The 20607-nt window shown below is 39.8% G+C and overlaps 1 protein-coding gene across 2 annotated transcripts; it reads right to left on the reverse strand.

Annotated features, from left to right (window-relative positions):
* Window positions 1-1205: 1205 nt before the first annotated feature.
* On the reverse strand, window positions 1206-19161 carry GOLGA5 (golgin A5). Of its 2 annotated transcripts, none has more exons than XM_068192568.1 (13): window positions 19134-19161; window positions 17936-18551; window positions 15410-15631; window positions 14182-14401; window positions 13525-13648; window positions 12524-12727; window positions 11224-11394; window positions 10551-10679; window positions 8568-8666; window positions 6084-6309; window positions 4852-4957; window positions 3881-3944; window positions 1206-2572 (listed from the first exon to the last, which is right to left on the reverse strand). In XM_068192568.1, the coding sequence occupies exons 2-13, from the start codon at window positions 18498-18500 to the stop codon at window positions 2492-2494; spliced, it is 2211 nt and encodes a 736-aa protein (XP_068048669.1). In that variant the 5' UTR covers window positions 18501-18551; window positions 19134-19161; the 3' UTR covers window positions 1206-2491. The 2 variants fall into 2 exon arrangements, with proteins under 2 accessions (XP_068048669.1, XP_068048668.1); XM_068192567.1 differs by having other exon boundaries at window positions 4852-4960.
* Window positions 19162-20607: the final 1446 nt, after the last annotated feature.

A 20607-nucleotide genomic window follows, 5' to 3' on the forward strand; every position in this document is an offset into this window, starting at 1 on the left:
TGATAGTCCCTCAGGAAGAGACTTGGCACTTAGAATATCTTCCCACCTCTTAGGAGAGAGGCTACCAGAGGCTTGTTCACTGCAAAGCCATTTTTTCAGTGAGGCAGTGTCCCAAGAGAAAGGCACCACTATGAGGAGCTGCTTGTCAGAATGGTGTCCTTATGGCACCTTTGACTTGTAGCTGTGGCTCACTTCACAAATCTACACAGCTGACATTGGGGACCAACACCACTGATTGGAGGCAGGAAGTACATCTTAGCTTTCAACTCAGAACGTGACATTTATCCTCAGAGAGACTCCAACATGTTGCCTTGCATGTTCTTGCACGGCATCTGCGCAGGCAATAAACTGTGGGACAGAAATTCCAGAGTGTTTCAACAAAGCTTTGTGGAGTAGTTATTTCTTGTCTGATACTGTTCAGCACTGTCCACAACACAGGGCTGATGCTATTCAAGTGCCTCGTATCAAAAACTTTATCCTCATCACAGGGTCAAGACTACAAAAGCCCAAACAGATACTGAAATGCAAGGGCTCAGTTCAGTAGGTAAAGGTTAGCAGAAGTCTTCTAGTGCTTACCCCTGTGAAACTTCTACCATAAAGCCTGGAATACTGAAGAAAAGAATACTCATCTATGATGAAGGGTTTTGTAACAGTGTCACTAAGTTCCACCAAAAAGAAAGAGTCTGTGCCCTCCAAGTTGTCTAAACAACAAGAAGTACCCAAAAAAGCAACCCCAAAAAAAACCCCAAAAACCACCACCAACAAAAAAACCAACCAAAAATCCCCCAAAACCAAATTTAAAAATCCCAAACAAAAAGCCACCAACCCTGCCAAAACCAAACCAAGCAACCCCATAAACTAACAAACCAACCAAATACACACATGCACACACTCACAAAGGGAAACCAAAAGAGAAAAGGAAGTAAGAATAGACACAAAGCTCTAAGGCATTTATACTACTAATAATGTTCCCCCCAAAATATCACAATATACTGAAATATCCAAAGATTCAGTGTTTTAGAAGTGTTTAAATTAAAAAATTGGATGTGTGTAGAAAATGAGTGTGCAAAGGTCCTTTACTTGATCTCCTTCCTTACCAATCAGCTCCCCGGGGTTCAAAAGTGGCTTTAGTACCAGAACTGAAAAGAGAACAGGCAACAGGAATTAGACAAAATGCAACAAATGTGAAAGAGGGCAGACACAACTTAGAATAAATGCTTTCTTTTATTATTCAGTTTATCCAAACATTTCAGTTTTTTCTGCAAGAGCAGCAATACAGTCATTTGTCCACTGTAACACTTCCATAGGAGCCAGCGTGACAGACTTCATGCATGGGACCTAATGCTGTGTGTTCAAGCCACATGAAAACTGAACCACATCCTTGAGAGCAAGAGTGACAAATTGCTTGCACTCATCTTTGCATTACCCAGCTTTGAGCACCACAAAAAACCCAAGAAACTTCTTCAGGAGAGAAAGTGACCTTGTGTGATTGTCTATTGGTAATTCATGATCACAGAATGCCACAATCCGACAACAGAACTTCTACAGTAGGTTAGGTATTTTGGGTTTTACTATAAATATTTGATGAGGTTTGTTTATTAGTATATTTGGTGAGTGTTTAGACATGAGAAATTTTTAATGTTTTGATAGATTTCATATAGAAATAGTTTTAATTAAGTACCCAAAGCTTTAGAAAATAAATGTTTCAATAAGATCTGATTAAGACATGTACTAATGAGAGAGGTATAAGAAAATGCAGTTAAAACATACAAATTTCAAGTGCAAAAAGAAACACCATTACTTCTCAACAGTTTAAACCTTCCTTCTCAAAAACCATCCCTTTTTCTCTAATAAAGCTAAAATTCCAGCCTTTAAATAGGCAGCCCCACTATTCAGTTGGTAGGAAAGATACATCTATTGCACTAGAAGTACAAAGCTAAGAAGAATGCATAACATTTTATTCTTAAACTTATTTACAAAAATATATTGCACCAATCCATTTTCCTTTTTTCCAGTTAATGTTAAGGAAAAGCCTATTATGTACAAAGTTAAAAACAGAAGTGCAAAAGCCGACTGAAAGAAACCAGAAAGTTGTTTATTTAAAATGCTAAATATAGTTTATTACCTGACCATAGCCCACATCCAGTATGACCTACAACAATTTGTACCAGATATATCTGCAATTTCAGAATTCCCTGCATTTCTCTGCAGAACAGGCCTTATCTTTCACAGAGGGTCTACATAAAATGTAAAGGCTAATCAGAGCTTAGCTGAACAGCTTCATTTCTCCAGGTAAGTGATGCTCCTTTAGGTAAATTGACAAAGCTACACAGTATTACACATGTATTTGAAAGGTAGTGATAAATCAGGCATGATGGTTTTCTTCCTTCCGAAACACCACGAGGAAAAGTTTGCTGATGTTCCAGGACTGAAAATTCAAAGGCATTGCCAGACCACACTACATTAGCACAGCATATGGTCCTGTCTTAGTCTACCTGCCACTGGGACTGTCATGATGCATTTCTGGGGTGTAGGTAAGGAGAACAATCATAACCCAGAGATGAAGCAAGGCCTGGAAAAAGAAAATAAATTTAGCACTGACAATTACCATCCACAGCAGCAGTAAATAGGAGAGCTCTCAATGAGAGCTGATAGAACTTGTTTTGTAGAACTATTTTGATTAAAATATTTTTCTATTAATCAGATACTTCTAAAAATAATTGGCATTTGAACATTGAAATGCTAAATCAGATTCTGAAGAAGCTATTTACAGAAAACTGAAGACTTTACACAAGCAACAAAAATAAAGCAGCCTGTTTTCCTACAGATTTGTGTTGTCTGGTTTCTCTTTCCCTCCATGCCACAGTTCCCTCTGATATCCAGTCCCCAGGCAGCACTCTGTGTGATGTGCCTCGAGTGCCTGGTAAGCCACCACTCCTGTGCCAACTGGCTGACACCAGACTGTAAGCCAGCCAAGCTCCGATTTCCTTCTCCTTAACACAGTCACTGATTTCAGGCATTTTTATGAATTCTGTAGGAATGTTAATTCTCATTCAAATTTGGCTGAAATTATCCAATTAGAATAGAAGCTGCCTGGAGTGCAAAAAGGAATATATAACCCACATTTATTTTTAAAATATTTTTAAAAATTCAGGTTATAGTAGTCATGGTCAAGATTTGAGCTGAAAAGGGGAAACTGCCACTGACTGGCCAGCTCTTATACAGCCACCATCACGTTTCCCTTCAGATTGCAGCCTAGGCAGCAGAAGTCTTCAGTGTTTTTTACAAAGCCTGCCTTTCCACAGGTCCCTGCAGCTGACAGGCACCTGCCCTCCAGTGGATAAAGGGAGGCATTTCACTTCTAGCAATTGCCAGCCTGACAGTTTTGCCCGATGTGGGTGAGCAATTTTCTACTATTTGTTTAAGTCTACCAAGAAAAACTTGTCTTGCTACTTTTTCAGCTACTAGAGAAGAGTGATCATTAGCCACTGAAAATACACCAAACTGAAGAGTCAAATATTAAAAAGCCACTAAAAAAATGTCATCTTCCTAAATGCAATGCATGCAGGCATGGCAGGTTAACTTTGGCAACTGGTGACTCTTATTCCATATTTTACTACTAGAATCTACTTTCACAGGCCTTTAAATGGTAATTACATAAGTGTCTTTAAGACTGCTATACTAAGCATTTCTGGGAAAAACTGAAAACTGCCAAGCAACATGACTCCAAAATGCTATTGTAAAAGTATTATTTGGCCCACTTTCCAAAAACCCACACTGAGTTGTTAATTACAGCCTTTTGAGCATCAGTCTTGCCATTTAAGACATACTGGCATATAAACTGGCTACAGAAATCTTGCATTGAAGAAAGCTGACTCACCATGTAAATGATTACAAAGACTCTTGCTATGGGGTATCGCCTCAGAAAGATTCCCAGCCGAATGCTAGACAGGTAGCAAGAGAAAACAAAACACACAATTTAACACTGAGCAATACCTCTCTTCCCAGTCACCACAAACTCAAACATCATGGCTTTGTTTCTGTCTTGAATTTTCTCAAATACACACAAGGCTTTGTTGTCTTGAATTTTACTTCATGAACTCAAAACATTAAATGGGGTGAGAAAATTCAGACCATAAAACATACTCTCCTATTTTTTTCCCAATCACAGAAATCCTGTCACACTGAAATTCAAGTACCATGGAAGCACAAAGGACTTTCCATCAAGGTATCTTGCTTTCAAAGGACTAAGAAGTATTACCAAATTTTGTTTTCTGTTGGTATTTGTTTCAGGTTTTGTAGCAGACCTTTGCTGTGAATGCTGTCAATTCACCTAACTCCTGAGGAAGGGATCAAGGCAAATTTATTGCTGGATCCAGAATGATTTTCATTTACTAATTCCTCAAACAGATTACCTTCCAAGGTAATCTGCTGCATTGGCTTAGAAGGCAGAATCTTGTCTTCATCAGCACTGAAAAAGTACAGACGATACTCCCCCACTAATACACTCTTACAATTTATCACAGACACAGTCAAAACCTCAAAGTAAAAAATGTAGAAGATGGTAATGAATTAGATCAGATATTTTTTCATAACTCAGGGAACCTCTTGCACCAAAATCTGTAAGAGTTCTGTTTAAATAATTGACAATAATTTGCAAAAGCTTAAGAATATTAATGTCATAGGAAAGCACAAGTGAAGTGAGTCGATACTCAGTATTTCATACCATACTTCAGCTGCATTATTTTAAACTTCTCCCTTCATAAAAGCGAGTAACATGCACCAAAGTTGTCACTTGAACAGTGTGAAAGGATGACAGGGATTACAGACGTGCTCCCTGGGGACACTTACCTGAACTGATCTATAGTACTGGCAGCCTTGCGCACTCTCCCGTACATTCCTGCCATGCTGGTATCCGCGTCACCGAACAGGACAGGGACGCTACGCAGACGAGCCCCTGGTTGATGGGAAAAAGTGCAAAAAAGTAGATAAGTTGTTGTTAAACAAAACAAATTGATAGTATATAACAAATATATAAAAAAATAATATACAAATAGTGATCAACATGATTGTAGTGTCATCAAGTCTTGATAAACTTAACAGCCAAGTCAAACTTTTCTACAAGCTAGTATATTTTTAAAATTTATTAGTTTACTAAATGGGTATCTCGATATTCAATTCCATCATGCCACAGTAACTATTATTAGGTGTATAAAATGATAGGCTTGATACTGGCACAGTTTGTCAAATATTTTTTACTCTCATACAGTGAAACTATGATTAGCATTTCTGACACTAACTTGTACATTCAACCATTTTTTACTTTATTTACATTGTTACTATGTATCAACTTCATTAAAAAAAGATATTATCAAGTTACTTTTGTGTAACTAAACTTCAGCTTTCTGAAGTTACTTACAAACAACTCTCCGCTTTGGTAACAGAGAAAAAGTCTGGACTCTTATTTCACACCTCTTGGTGACTGTCCCTTGCTTTTAAAGTTACTGAACACATATACAAAATGACAAACTTTGACTCTGAAAAGTAACATCTCAACACATTGGATCAACTGCTGGGGGTGTTCTAGAAATACAGAGGGACAAACCAACCTCACCAGAACCATCATATTTTAAGCTGCTTTTCAAGAAAAACAGAAAGCAAGCAAGGAAGAAATTAATTTCAACTGGATCAATTCTCAAAAGGAAGTATTCCGTTCTTACTCTCCTCCCAAACCCTTTTTGCAAGAGAATACTTAAATTCTGTTTCTAATATTCAGTTTAAACCCCAAAATACAAGTTTATTTGCACTTGTGACAGAATTATTCCAACAGTGCCATAGTACTGAGTATTAAAGACTAAATTTGCTTTATTAAATTTACTGAAGTAATTTGCTCACAAAAAGGAGCTTCCGTTTAAATATTTTTATGATTCTGGCTACTGCTGAGAAGGTGTCTAAAAAAGTGACCTATTTTCAGCATTTATTTTTCCTCAGAAGCTCAGACTTTCAGGGAAAGCCATTAGGAAACAAAAAAGCCTGGACTGCAGAAGAGAGAAGAGCTTTAAGTATTGTATTTCCTTATTTACCTTCAGCACCATCAATGCCTGCCATGTTAATGGAAGGTCCATTAGCACTTGTGCCTTGGATAGCCTTCAGCTGCTGCTCGAGCCGTTCCAGTTGGTACACAAGTGAATTTTTCTCTGTGCTCAGGCTCTCTAACATGGTTTGCTTCTGAATTAGTGTTTCTGTCAGCTGATGAAGTCGATTTTCCAATTCCGTCTGACTGCTACTGCTTAGAGTCTTGTTTGTGAGCTAAAAAAGCAAAGAAAAAAAATCATTGTAAATTCAAACTCTGACCAACTGACACATTACAAAGCTCTATATTAACCTAAGCTTTCAAGAACCAAGTTACTCCACAGCAGAATTTTTACAGGATAATGCCATCAAAACTATCACTGATGAGTGCAATCAAGAGGAAACCTATTCAACAGTTGTTAACTGTTTACATTACACAAGAAACTCTTAGTAAAAATTTATCTTTCTGTTTTCCACCTAGAATGATATGAAAGTTTCTGTACAAGCCTAAATTTGATCACAACTTCGATGCTATGCCTCAGAGACAAGTTTAAACAGCAATCAATAGCAAGCTAATCCAGCCTGGCTACCATACTTTCAACTTAATGAGTATGTAAAAATGTTTTCACACAAGGAAGGAAAAACTCAGTACAAATGGGGAGAATCCAATGCCATTTTACAGGAAAACATGAATGAAATTGTGAGAATGCAGGATATGTTGCAGAAGAACTGAGGAGCACCAAGGCAGAAAACATGATTGTACAAGCAAATAGAAACTGCAAGGCCAGCAAATGGATCATGCGTTTGACATGGACGATGTCATACAACTTGCAGAAAGTATTTCAAGCAAATGGGAATCACCAGATCTGCCATACAGCTCATCTATTCACTACAGTCCTGGACCTCAGCCACCTTGTGGCATCATATTCCACAAAGATGTAGCTTCATTAAGGAAAAAACAGTCATCAGGAATTACAGATATGCAAAATACAAACTAGGTGCCTGCAACCAGGCAGAGGCAGGTGCAGGTAGTCCTGAAGTTCAGCACTACCAGAAAATCCATCTGCCAACATGCCCAAGAAATCTTTTATCATATCACAACCATTTCCAAATCCAGACATTGTAACTGCTCAGCTGACCACACCTGACTCCAGACTACCAATTTCTCCATAAACAGCCTACTTTTCACTATGCTAAGGTAACTCAACAGAACGAGGCCTATGCCCAAGGAGACTGTGGGGGCTCACAAGTATGTGGAGGTTCCACAAGGTGTTAGACTGATACAAGGGAAACAGGTCCATCAACACAGCAGAAGAACTTAGTAAAGACTTCTCGGAACTCACCCCCGGTTGGGGTGAGCTGGAAAGGTGGAAAAGTCTCTCCTCCAACCCGTGTCTCCAAAGAAAGACTCAGTAGTCTTCTGTTGTCTGGTCTCAAGGTAGTTTATTGTATGTTATCTAAAAGATTTCTCCCTGAGCTGCTGCGGGCTGTTCAGCAGTCAGGCAAGGGCACGCTCCGCCGCCCAGGGGGCTGGTGCCCTCTTTTATATCATACATTACGTATTAGATGTTTACAGTTTTTTCCCCAATGCCCATCACTTATACTGAACAGTGACTTTCTACTCTAAACCAGTCTGTGAATGCCAACATCACCAAGAACATGGAGGTTAGGAAGAAGGAAAAAAGGACAGGGCACACCCAAGTCCCTCCATCTTAGAACCTCTGACCCCCATGTACAAAACTCAAACCCCTCTGTACAAGGCCTAAAACCCCCCTGTACAGCACTCAAAAACTCTTCCTCTCACTTTGTGACTACTTCTACTATAATATCTAAACTTTTGTGATTTCTTGTTCTTCCTGCAAAGTTGGTAAATTGTTCCATGGATCTGGTTCAAAGCCACACGGGTCTGTGGCTGCATTCCAGGGTCTCAAATGCTTCTGACCTGGGCCCGGAACATCCAAGAGTGTCCAAGGGACATTCTGGGTTCCGACAAAGACTTAAACACTAACAACCCTGATTCAACTGCTGATGTTGAGTAGGTACACAGGAGTGAAGGAAGTGGCCAAGTAGGGTGGCCCCTACTGCCACTGGCCAAGATAGAACAGTGAGCCAGATGGATCACTGAGTCTGCAGGAGATAACTTAGGCTCTTTGAACAGTTACAAGGATCTTGGTAGAATTCATAATGACCTAATCAAACTCCAATGCGTGTTTTTAGTCTGCTAAGAGAAGAATGTTGGTCCAACACCCCCACCAGGTCTAGTTGGGACAGTGGTTGATTCCTCCCCTGCCCTTTATATCAAAGCACATACAACAAAATAGGCTATTTACATGGTTTCCTTCTTGTATTCCGTACTCTCAAAACTCTACTCTTTATTGATACAAGTACCTTATTAGTAGAATGCTTACAGGACTTTTCAGGATAGTTTAGTCAAAAAAGTAGTTTGTATCACTGTTTTCATAACTGAAGGGGATAAAATTATTTTCTCCACACACCTGATTTCTGAGCTTCTGAATTTCTTCCTCTCTGTCTTTTATTCTGCTTTGCAAAGTATTCTTTGTTCGATACAGTTCTTCTTCAGTATAATGGAGTTCCTATAAAATTTATCACAATTACACATTAAAGATTTTATACATATATATGTATTTTGAGAGACAAACTCTAGTTATCTAGAGTTTCACAACAGAACACAAGATAGTAATATGTTGCAATCAAATACAAACTGAAATATTATCTTAGTAACATGTCTGTCTAGGACTGGGGGTATGGGGATAGAGAGAGCTGAGTATCAAGACACAACCTACAAGGCTAATTAAATTCTTTTGTGGAGACTGCCCTAATATAAATATCTACCCAGACTCATTTACTAGGACTCACACAATTTCATTGGGACCAAAATTTTATCTTCCTTACACTTTCACCATTTGTTGTAGTGCTATCTTAGAACTATGTCAATAATGTAACAATTACAAAATACTTAGAGGGTATCTGTATTCCTAAAATAAACTCATTAATTCAAAATACCATTCTTTAAACACGTTAGAAAACCCTTCGCATAGCTATCTATAATTCTGTATGACATACATCTTCCTCTAAAATTTAGGATAAATTAACACAGCAGATGTGAAAGGAGAAGGAATATTAGTAAAAAAAAATTACTGAAGAGTAAATCTAACTGTAAGTTTTGTTACTCTCATGATTTAGTGGCTATTTTAGCTCCCAATTACAGACCTGTCAAGCTTATTTTTTAAATTAATAATCTACAAATCACTATGAGTTCAGCTGTCAGTTGCTACAGAAAACAGATTCCCACTGTTCTCCCTTTGAAGCATCAGATGTACAAAAAAAATAACACCTTTACTTATTTTCTGTCTTCAGTTTCAGAAACCTTGTGACAATAGTTAAAGCAACTCCCAGACAGAACTGACCATAATTATATTAAGTATCAATACAAGCAATTATGTTAAAAGCACATGTAAATGGATGTCATCAAAAGGAAGACTTCAGTTTCTGCAATAACTGATGGTTTTTTTAATTCACCTTATTCTTTCTATTGACTTAAAGCATATTCCTCAGAAGGGCAGGAGTAACAAAATACAATCTACCATCTGCTTTGACATAATAAACATCAGCTACCCATAAAGAGCAGACCTCGACTTCTGCCTTTTAATTAGTTCAAGCGGCGAGCATCCCATTAAAATGTAATTTCTGAAAGGATAGATAATCCTATAAGATAAATTGTTCCTAGCAGATACAGAGGACTTGTGCTTTCTTCGTTATTAACTCTATTCACGAGCTTTTTCTTACAAGGAAAATTTTTAACATGCAAAGTATTTGTCCAATTCCTACTGCATAATAAGTTTGTTCACATGAAATACAAGTTTGCCTTTTCCCCCCCACTCTTTATAGCACAAAACTGCTTAAATCGAGGCAGAATTTGCTCAAAAAGATGACACAATCTGACAGAATTCATTAACAAAATTTTATCAGCAATTTGTCTACTAGAGCAGTTTAGAAGTAATGACAATTAGATTCAGAACTGAGTAACAAATGGATTAAATAAATTACCTCTAAATTGGTACTACAATGACATTGTTTTACAAGCTACAACTTATGTATTAATTGAGTACCGGAAGTTTCACAATAGCCACTTTCAGTATTAGGGTTTTTTGATGTTACACTTGTTACTATATCCCTGTTGTTTGATTGTTTCCCGGCTGAATAAAACTCAAGATCCTGATCAATTCTGTGCACTCCCTTAGGGTCCTGTTTATTCACCAGGATCTCTGTTCATCAGCAGTAACCAGAAGGCCCTAACCACTGCTTTGTCTTGGCTGCACTTCCCTTGACCTCGTGAAGTACTAGACAAAAAATTAAACACTGCCCAAGTATCCAAATATTCTCTTATTAAGCCAAATGCTTTGCAGATGACAATGCATGGGGCCTAAAAAGAGATCCAGCTTTCAAAAATTCCTTACCTGTTTTTGCCGTTCTAGTTCAGCTTCTGCCTCTTGCTTGGCCATTTTATGTGCTGATATCTGCTCTTGCAGGTCTTGAAGCTGCTCTCTCACTGACTCAGCTTCGCTTACCTGCTGTGTCTCCATATCCTGAAATGAACACAAATATAACCATTTCACTAACATTCAGATGTTACTGCAAATCTGTCATAGGTTACAGGAATAAAATAGTACATACAATATTTCTTCAAAGGAAAAGGAAGGTGCGGGTGTATTGGATAAATTACATTTGGTCATCTTATATGGTATATTTTTAGTAACACAGTAATAAAATACATTTTGTGAACATGAAAAGCCTCTGCTGCTTCCTTTCTACTGTCTACAGGCTAAAACTGTGTAAAATGGGCTTGCATGCAGCTGCCGTGTTGAGCCCATTATGCCAGCAGATAGGCATGGATGACTTGGATTGCAGTGCTTCAAGGATTAGTAGCTCATGCAGAAAAGAATACAGGCGATGGCTGGAGAAATCACTATGATTGTAAGGAAAGAAATGCTTCCCTCAAAAGGAGTACACAGTAGTGAGGGAAGAGACAAGTAAGGTAATAAATGCTAGAAACAGCAGACCCACAGTATGCAAGAGAACAGTCCTTTGTCATAGCTAACTGCAAATACAGGTGTACATCAGCACAGCTACCTGCAGCTCTGTTCTCATCTGTTGTATTTGCCCCATTAGTTTTTGTATTTCTTCTCTCTGAGTGTCTCGCTCATGTCTCAGTTCCTCCAGTTCCACTGTGCTTGCTGTATTGCTATCCAGACCTTCAATACCAGAGCCTTCTTTTAAGCTGTTTATCAACTTTTCCTTAGACTGAAAAAAAAGTCAATATATTATTTATAGCAGTATTGAACAAGTGCTCAACTAAAATATGTTATAATGACTGGTTTCTCTTTTCTTTTATCCAGTAATGACCCTACACATTTGAAAATGAAAATGTTTCCATATGGATAATTTTTCTGATTTTCTGTATGCCATAAGACTAATTTAACTGAAAGCCTATGTTATCTGTGGAAGAGTACAGCTTTTTTCTTTACAAGTGCCTGGAATGTGAAACTTGTCATGGATAACAATTTTGGCCCTCTTGGTACTGAAACAGACAAGATGCACACCAACAAACACTATAGACAAAACTGACCCCCTTTTTCTCCTGCCAACAAAATCAAGAACCAAATACAGCGATAACTCTTCCAGGAAAGAGGATAAGTCATTTTATTCAGAGTCAGCCTAGTATTACCTTGGCATTGACTTGTGATTTTAGGCTTTTCGTATTTACCAAGATGATTTAAAACCTGTCCTTGAACATTTGACTAAATTAACTATTTTAAAAAGAGATCTCCATCTTCAACATTGTACTAACGCTCAGAAACATGACTCAAACCAACCACATCTGAACATGGTACCTTTAACATTTACATAGTACAGAACTCTGCACAAAATAACTGATTTTGCCACTGTTCGTATCATGTCAATCACAAGCAACCTTTCAGGACATGGAAAAATATTCTCTGGTTACATGTTGAGTATCCATTCTATACTATGCTTCAGCCCCAAGCAGAACAGAGCAATATTCTTGAATCAAGAATACTGGATATGGAACAAATTGTAGGTTTCACCTACTGTAGTTTCATCTAACTATCTGGACTCTTGGATGTGGAACACGCTGACAGATGATGCACAATAAGTACAATGGTTCCCTTGGGTTTTTTTTTTCAGGTTCAGGCCCTGAACTACCATTTCAATTCCATAACTTCATCTATAAACTTAAGTTTACACAAGGCAGACTGATAGCTGTTCTATATATGTATCATTATAGATATGCCCCAGAACACACTACAGGTCACATGAAAAAAAATACCACAAGTTAGATTATTTGAAGCCTAACACCTTAAAATAGTTAAAGCATACAAATCACACTGTATTTCTTCACAACAGTCCTTACTTGGAGAATGCGAGTAGCTTTCTGTTTATAGTCTGCCAGTTCCTGTTTTGCAGATTCTAGGTGGCTTTTAGTTATTTTGACTTGATGCTGAAGCTCATCAGCTCGCCTCTTTTCATCTAAATACTTTCTCTCTGCTACAGTTATCCCTTCTGCCAGGTTCTGACGTTCTGCTTCCACTTTACTTAGACGAGCCGCAAACTCACTCTATTAGTAATAAAGAAACAATACTTTGTGTTTAAACACAGTCTCAACTTTAACCTAGGAAGGAAAAAAAGAAAGTTTAAAAGCAACTACACAGAGCACACCACCTCCAACTTAAAGACTCATTACTGCTATATGGAAAGAAACTCTGCTTGCTTAAGCAAGTGGTAAATAATCCAAGTAAGAATATGCTTTTCTTTCCCTCACCAGAAATAGTGTGGGAATAACAATCTTCCTATTATTCTAATTTATTTAGCAAACAAAAAGCAAGCTTGCCCCTCAAAAAATATTATCAATTGTAGTATGACATATTTTGAAGTACTGTAAAAAATCAAAACAGACACTCTTAAAGATTTTCAGAGATGTTATTCTACACAGCAAAGGCCAATTTAAGTACAGAACACATTCTTTATCAATAATGTACTCGCACCTTTACCACAGAAGTGATCTTTCATCTTAAGATCTCACAGTAAAATTGTGTAACAACATACCAAACAAAACAGAACTGATTACCAATTTACTTTTCAAACATGTATTAACATTTAAGTTAGCATTAAAAAAACCCAGTAAAAATTGTCAACATTAATCCTCAAAAACTTTTACTCATGAAAATTTCAAGATAACATATAAGAAATAAATTAGCGTCTCAAGGGTATTTAGTGCAGCAGACAGCACACCCTTCCCAGCAATTAGTACCCTGAACAGGAACTGAAGTCAAAGGGAGGAGAGAGCACATGGAACCTCATGGATCTGATCTCAAAAGCAGAGTCTTAAAGTCTTCCTTGCTCTTCAAGTCTAACCTGCATTTGTCTGTAACTTTCTTGCTCTCGCTTGAGTGCAGAGTCTGCATCACGCAGCCTCTCCTGAAGAGTCTGAAGGGCTTGATTTTGTAAACTGCTTCCTTCACTGTGGTCTTGTATTATCCTGAAATAGAGACACACATTTATTGGAAAAGGAGCAAGCTAGTGTGATTTTTTGTGTAGAAATAAAACCTCCTGGCTTCCAGACCAGCTTTGAAAATTTGCCCAGTAGATTACTGCATATAGATTACAGGTGTGAGGACTGGAGTTAATGACTCATGCTTCTCCTCCCTGGCCTATATTCTAGAGTATCCATATCCCAGCAGCGAGATAAGTTCAGGAAAATCTGTATATTTGTGGATAAGCAAGTCTATTTTTCAAGAAAAAAAATTCTTGTGACCTTCAGCTTCATGTCTCTGATACAAATAATTTACATAAAATGGATTTCAATAATCAGATGCCAACAGATGCCATATTTAATTGTCCTGTTCCCACTGCCAATTATGATAGAGCAGTTTCATTGCAAACTTTAATCCTTGTATTTCAAATCTTTCCTCACTAGTTTATTTTTTATTCTTGAGGGCACTAATTATCTACCTTGATTTTTTCAAACTTATTACTATTTTCAGAATTCCAAAGTATGAAATTAAGAAGTACCGTGATTTTTCACTCTGCAGTGCTTCTAAAGCTTCTGTCCGAGCACTTAAGAGCTGATCAGCTTCTTGCAACCGTACTTTCAGCACAGCTAGCTGTGAATCTTTGGCACTAACAGCTTCTGTCAGATCATCCACCCGAGCCTGAAGGTCTCTAACCATCCTGTCACTCTTGGAATGGTCAACATTCCACTTCTCCACCTTCTCTCGGGATTTGTTCAGTTCTACAAAATAAGAAGTTGCTTTGAAGTTTACAAAAGTAGATTATTGCAAGGTCTTGTAAGCAGTCACGGTGCACCTATCTAATTTCCTAAAGAAAAAAAAAAAATTAAATACAACCAAGTTGAACTAAAACTGAAAATTTATGAGCTACCGGGAAGTAACAAATGCCAGATTGGCTGTCAAAGCGCAACCCAGAAAATTTTGGAGGTGATCTCAAAATAGACATTTCTTTCTGAGTCACACTGTAGATGACAGATTTCACCTGCCCCATCCCCTGCAATGGCCTACTGTCAAATATCCCTGTGTCAAGAGAAATGTTTGCATAAAGCATCTAGTTTAATTCCAGTTTGAGTTTATAGTCACATAAAAAACAATAGAAAAATACACCAGTTGTGAATAATGCTGGAATACTTAGAAGCTTCTGTTTTAAATCTAACATCACACATTAAACTTCACTGGATATTAAAATTATCTGGCTTACGCAGTTAGTGAAAAAAATGTGGTACCTCCATTTTATGCCTAACAGCAGGAGTATGCCTTCTGTTTTATTAACTTGTACTCACATTTTTTACATTTGTCATTTCACTTGGCTTTGAAAAAGCCAGTGATGTCATATTAAAAACACTAATATTATATTTTTACTGTCAGTTTCTAGGCATCAGAGACTATAGTCTACCACAGCCAGAAAGTAGTCAGTTTGAAGTACTCAAAAGAAATTTGCTTATTTAAATATAACTATTTTGCAAAAGCCATTAAAATACAGGAAAAGTATTTTAAACATGGTATTTCCTGTCAGTGTTTTATTAAGATGTAAGCTTTGTAACTAACTTGAACACATCATTTTAATCAACGTTTGTTGTATCTTTGTAGTTGAACAAGCTTTTTAATTTCTCCCACCTCATTACATGGGAAGTCATACATGTAAATGTACCTGGAGAGTTTTTATTTTAAATACATAGAGCATTGTTTCCTAGTTCACTAGCACTTTACTAATGTTATCGCTGAAGTACCTTCCTGTGTTTCTTTGGATCTCTGTATTAACGAAGCCACTTCTTGATTTAAAGACTGAACTTCATTTCGCAGCAGCTGGTTCTCCAGGCGAAGATTGGACAGCTCATGTGACTTGGAATCATCATTAGCTGAAAGGCTGGGGTTGGTTACTGCACTTAGTGATGAATCCTTCAGGCCATTCCCTTGTGCTCCCAGGCCGGAGTCTGAACTGTCTGGAGTTTCTGCGCAGAGAGACGCAACTTAGAACAAATGCATATGTTTGTAAACTACCTTTACAAACCTTTACATGGAACAGTAGTTCCATGATCTGCATCAATGGTTAAGGAACAACGAGAATAAATCAAAATAGTTCATGCTGTAATGGAATATGGAGCTGCTTCTCAAAAGCGATTGCACAAAACAGGCCTATTTACATGCATCATGCAGTGTTTCTGTTAATACTGCAAGACAAGACATAATAGAAGCTATTAAATTTCCCATTACATAAATGGCAACTTTAAGATTTCAAAACATTAACACTCTATTTATGACTTTGCTGCTCAGAGAAGTCCTCAGAAGCTGAAGAGTAACAGAAAGCACTAAATATACATGGCAACTAACTGCAGGAATTTTTAGTACAAACTCATTCTGGTCTCCATTCAGATTTTGCCAACGCCAAATTTGTTTTAAAAGAGAGAACAATAAAGGAACTCCTAGTGGTATTCTGAACAAGTGCCCTGGAGGGAAGGAGGAACCAACAGCCTTTTCCCATCATGCACACACACATCTTTGATTAATCCTGTGAAAGCTACAAATCCAATGTAAGTCTTGATTCCAGCATGCAGATAGTTGGAAGCTTTGCAGCAATGTTAAGATAAAATGACATAGCAAGGAATGCACAAACAGGCAATCCAAACACATTACTGCTGAATTATTTACTTCCCCTTGTGACCATTAACCAAGCTGCTTCACTTTTCTTACCGCTACAACAGCCCCTAACACCCCAAGCCCAGGGAATTATTTCTGAGCAACACCACACCCACAAGTAGCAGCAGTGACAGAAGATTTCTTCCACATTTTCTCAAGCCTTTTTCCAATTAAAGGGATCCTAAGAAGTGTCATTATCTTTCCTTTGATTTACTTACACAGTTTCCAACTTATGAAATAATTTAGGCTCATTTCTCTGCCTGGAAAACTCAATAGATTAATTAAGCTAATGAAGCAAGAAATGAGCCACTTACAGCACAGATTAGATTATAACCATGGCAACATACAAAGTATAATGTTAACTGGTTTTGTCTATAGCTAATACATCATAAGCTACTTCAACAGATTCTGTGCTGAATATTCAAATGAGACAGATATATCTGTACAATGAACTTTTGAAAACAGCGTGTTCACGTCCTGTATTGTAACTGCATTCTTCCTTATTTAGCAGCTCCACAATGCAAACTCTGCTCAAAAACCCTCAGAAGAAAATTCAACAAGCCACACTGAGCAAAACAAATGTTTCTTAAGCACCAATCAGCAAGGCTGCAGAGTCAGGTCTAAGATATCTGTATTACTTATTATTAGTAGCAAACCTTACTGAAAAGTCATGGACTCAGAAAATATTCAGGTGTTTGGAAATTATCCCTTTTTATGTCTAAAGCTTTTTCAGCATACTTAATGTAGTAAGTAAAAAACTGGCATTTACAATACTTCATATGCTCAAAGTACTAAATAAATAAAGTATTCTAACTACATTATTAATAACAGAACCACTTGCTATAATTTTCTAGAATAAATAACAGCAAAGTAGCAGGGCAACAAGGATGGAGTACAGACTGGACAGTCTCGTAGAGAACAGGAGTCCTTGACACTTCCCAGCCACATTCTCCTTTGTGTGTTTGACTTGAGCCCAGCCCCAGCTTTTGACTGTCTGGCCTGGAAGCTCATTCAGGCCTCTGGATTAAGCAGTCATGAACTACTTCTGGCAAACCCAGAGGCTTTATCTCTCTGGCTCTCTCATGCCTGTGGCTCTACACCAGCCTGTCTGCATCCAGCTTCCTGCAGGACAAGCATGTTTGCCAGCTCACAGCTCCTGCATGGTGGATCAGGGAACACCTCACCCCACACGCTGCACTGGGCAACAGCCAACACCATCTCTGCATGAGTGAAATTCACTCCCCCTCCCACGTGGCAACAGCAGCTACAGGCCCCAGTGACCAAAAAAAACCAGCAGCACCTGTGCTTCTACGTGGGGACATATGGGGCTGATGCAAGGTCAGACCACAGCTCTGAGAGGTCAGGCTGAGCAGTAGCAACAAGGCAGGTCCAGAGCACAGAGGATTTAGGTATTCACTATGTTGTCTGTCAAGCTAGCATAGTATCCAGTATTGCCCCAGTGATGAAAAAACCTGCAAGGCCCTGCTGTACCTCACCCATTTGACACACTACCATCATTAAGTGTTTCATGAAGTGACATGAAGTTTCATGTGTTACCTAGCCTTACCCTAGACACACTTGGGTTTTAAATATTTCTAGGTTCAATACTATTTAACTACCATTGCCTTGGCTCCTGATGGAATTATCTTCAGAAGTTTTTGCACTCTGTGTACTGGTAGACACAGAACTAATGCTTGAAGTCCGGGAGTGATTCTGAAGAACAGGTGCCTTGCTCTTCTCCTTTTTAGAATCTATCCTTCCATTAGGTTCTTTCTCTGAACTGTTGAGAAAGTCAAATAGCAACTCATCATCAGGTTCTGACTTTTTTCTTCTCACAAAATGTGAGGCAGCCCTGGGTGTGGAAGCATTTTCTACTGGAGAAGCTGCCTCTGAGGATGTCCTACGTGCTGTTTTAACATTTGCTGTTCCTGCCAGGATTGTGGCCTTCTGGTGTTTAATATTTTCAGCTGCTGAGGAGATGTAGGCCGCTTTAGAGGAGGTCTGGTATTTCAGTTCTCCAGTATGCTGGTGCGCTTCAGAATACTCATTGGCAGAGTCCAAGTTCTTATTATCATAAACTGCACTGCTTGATGTGTCTTTTTTGCTCAGAGCTGATGCAGCTCCTTGATCAACTCTGTTGAGTAGATCCTCTGCCTTTCCAGCGAGATCAGCAAGCCAAGACATGATGAGTGTCTGTTGATGAACTCCGTACAATTAGAATTTCAGGACCATATACTGCAAACGACAGAAGAATTAGAAATTAGATTGCTGCTGCTAAGGCAAGATGTACTGGTGGTTAACTGGTGTGTTAAGCTATTAGTACTGTAGTTATTGTAATACTTTTCTTCTGCTTATTTGGTATTTTGCTGTTTTGGGAAATAACTAAGGGAAATAAACCAAAGCAGTTTCTGAAGAAAACAGACAAAACCTCGGGTTTTGAATCAAGGTTATTAAAAGCAGACCCCTGCATCAGTTTCTGGTATCTTTAGCTGCTCCAGAGTATCACAAAGAGAAAACAACTATGCCTTAGACGTTTGGCCTGCAAACTCCCAACCCGGCTCAGGCCCGGATCTTCTCCCCCACAAACTCTGCAGCCCGCTGCGTCTCCCGTGACACCAACACGGCGGACAGGTGCGTGCCTTCACCTGCACCACGGGCCCGCGACACCACAGCGGGGGCCTGTGCCTCTACCCCAGCTCCGGGAAGGGGGCGTTCAGAGTGACCGCTGCCCCCCACCCCAGCACCGCCTGCCCGCCGCCCTCCCCAGGCCCGGCCCCACTCAGGAGCGGCGGAGGCCTCAGCACGGCCCGGCCTCACCTCCTGCAAGCGCGGGGGACGCCCCGGCCCGGGGGAGCCGTGAGGGGCCGGCGGTCAGCGCGGGGCCGCGGGCCGGCCCGGGGGAGCCGTGAGGGGCCGGCGGTCAGCGCGGGGCCGCGGGCCGGCCCGGGCGCCTCAGTCCCAGCGCTTCCGGCAGACGTGGCCGCCTTTCCGGGGGCGCCGCGCGCAGGCGCAGGGGAGCCGCCCCGCCCCCGGCGCGCTCAGGGCCCGCCCCCGGCGCGCTCAGGCCCCGCCCCCGGCGCGTTCAGGCCCCGCCCCCGGGGCGCTCAGGCCCCGCCCCCGACGCGCTCAGGCCCCGCCCCCGACGCGCTCAGGCCCCGCCCCCGACGCGCTCAGGCCCCGCCCCTCCCGGCGGCGCCCCCTGGCGGTGCTTTCAGCATGGCTGGGGCGGGACTCGCCCGGCGCTGCGAACGCCGCAGGATCGCAGGATCGCAGGATCGCAGGATCAGCTATGTCGGAAAAGAGCTCAAAGATCAGCGAGCCCAGCTGTTGGCCCAGCACTGCCAAACCCACCAGTAAAACCACATTCCCAAGTGCTGCGCACTTCTGACTGTCGCGTCCTTCCCTGTCATCTGTGTCTCAGTGTCTGCGACCTGCAGTACTTGAACCATTTCAAGATTTATGGCTATTATCTCTCTTCTTTAAATGCTTATTCTTAGTAAGGATAGCTATTAAAGCTTGCATAGACTACACTTAAGAATACACTTAAAGCACTACATAAGGTTTCGTTATTGTTCATCCTCTCATCCCCCTTTGTTTCCTCAACCTTCTATACCAACATATCACAGCTAACCACCACACTTACTTCACAGAGAGTTTCTACTCATGCCTGAACTATCAGCAAGAATGTGAATGAAGACAACACTTACACTTCCTGTCACTTCAGATCCTCCTCTACTGAGGACCTGTTGTCCTCCTGATTATAATGCTGAATGCATGCTGGTGACTTACATCCATGTTTCCCAGAGCCCTAGTTGTTATCTTGTCAGATCACATCTTACAAGTAATGTCTGGTTAAATTCACTGCTAGGTTGTTATTAAGTTATCTGAATGTTGTTAACTGGTTTACAAAAGTTTCCTTACATCTTATCATGGTAATCCTCTTCCAATGGGGAACATACAATGTTGGGAAAGATCATGAAGAGTTCCTCTGTAGGTCAAAGGCTTCAAAATGTTTGTCTACAGATATGAATTATCAATTATCATTGGGCATCCTTAGGACTTAAGCCCAAGCAGGAGACATCAGCCCTGCTGCCTATTCAGAACATACTCATGGCACTAGTACTGGCATGAATTAATAGAAAATCTATCCTGCCTTATTGCAGATTAACCAGCACATTGGAAATAATAGTAATAAACCAAATGAATTCACAACCTTCAACTTTTACATCACGTGAATCAGCTGCACATAAGCATCATTTTAATTAATGTGAATGTATCACCTTCTCAGGCA

The sequence above is a fragment of the Anomalospiza imberbis genome, chromosome 6 (genome assembly GCF_031753505.1).
Source record: "Anomalospiza imberbis isolate Cuckoo-Finch-1a 21T00152 chromosome 6, ASM3175350v1, whole genome shotgun sequence".
NCBI classification, from domain to species: Eukaryota; Metazoa; Chordata; class Aves; order Passeriformes; family Viduidae; genus Anomalospiza; species Anomalospiza imberbis.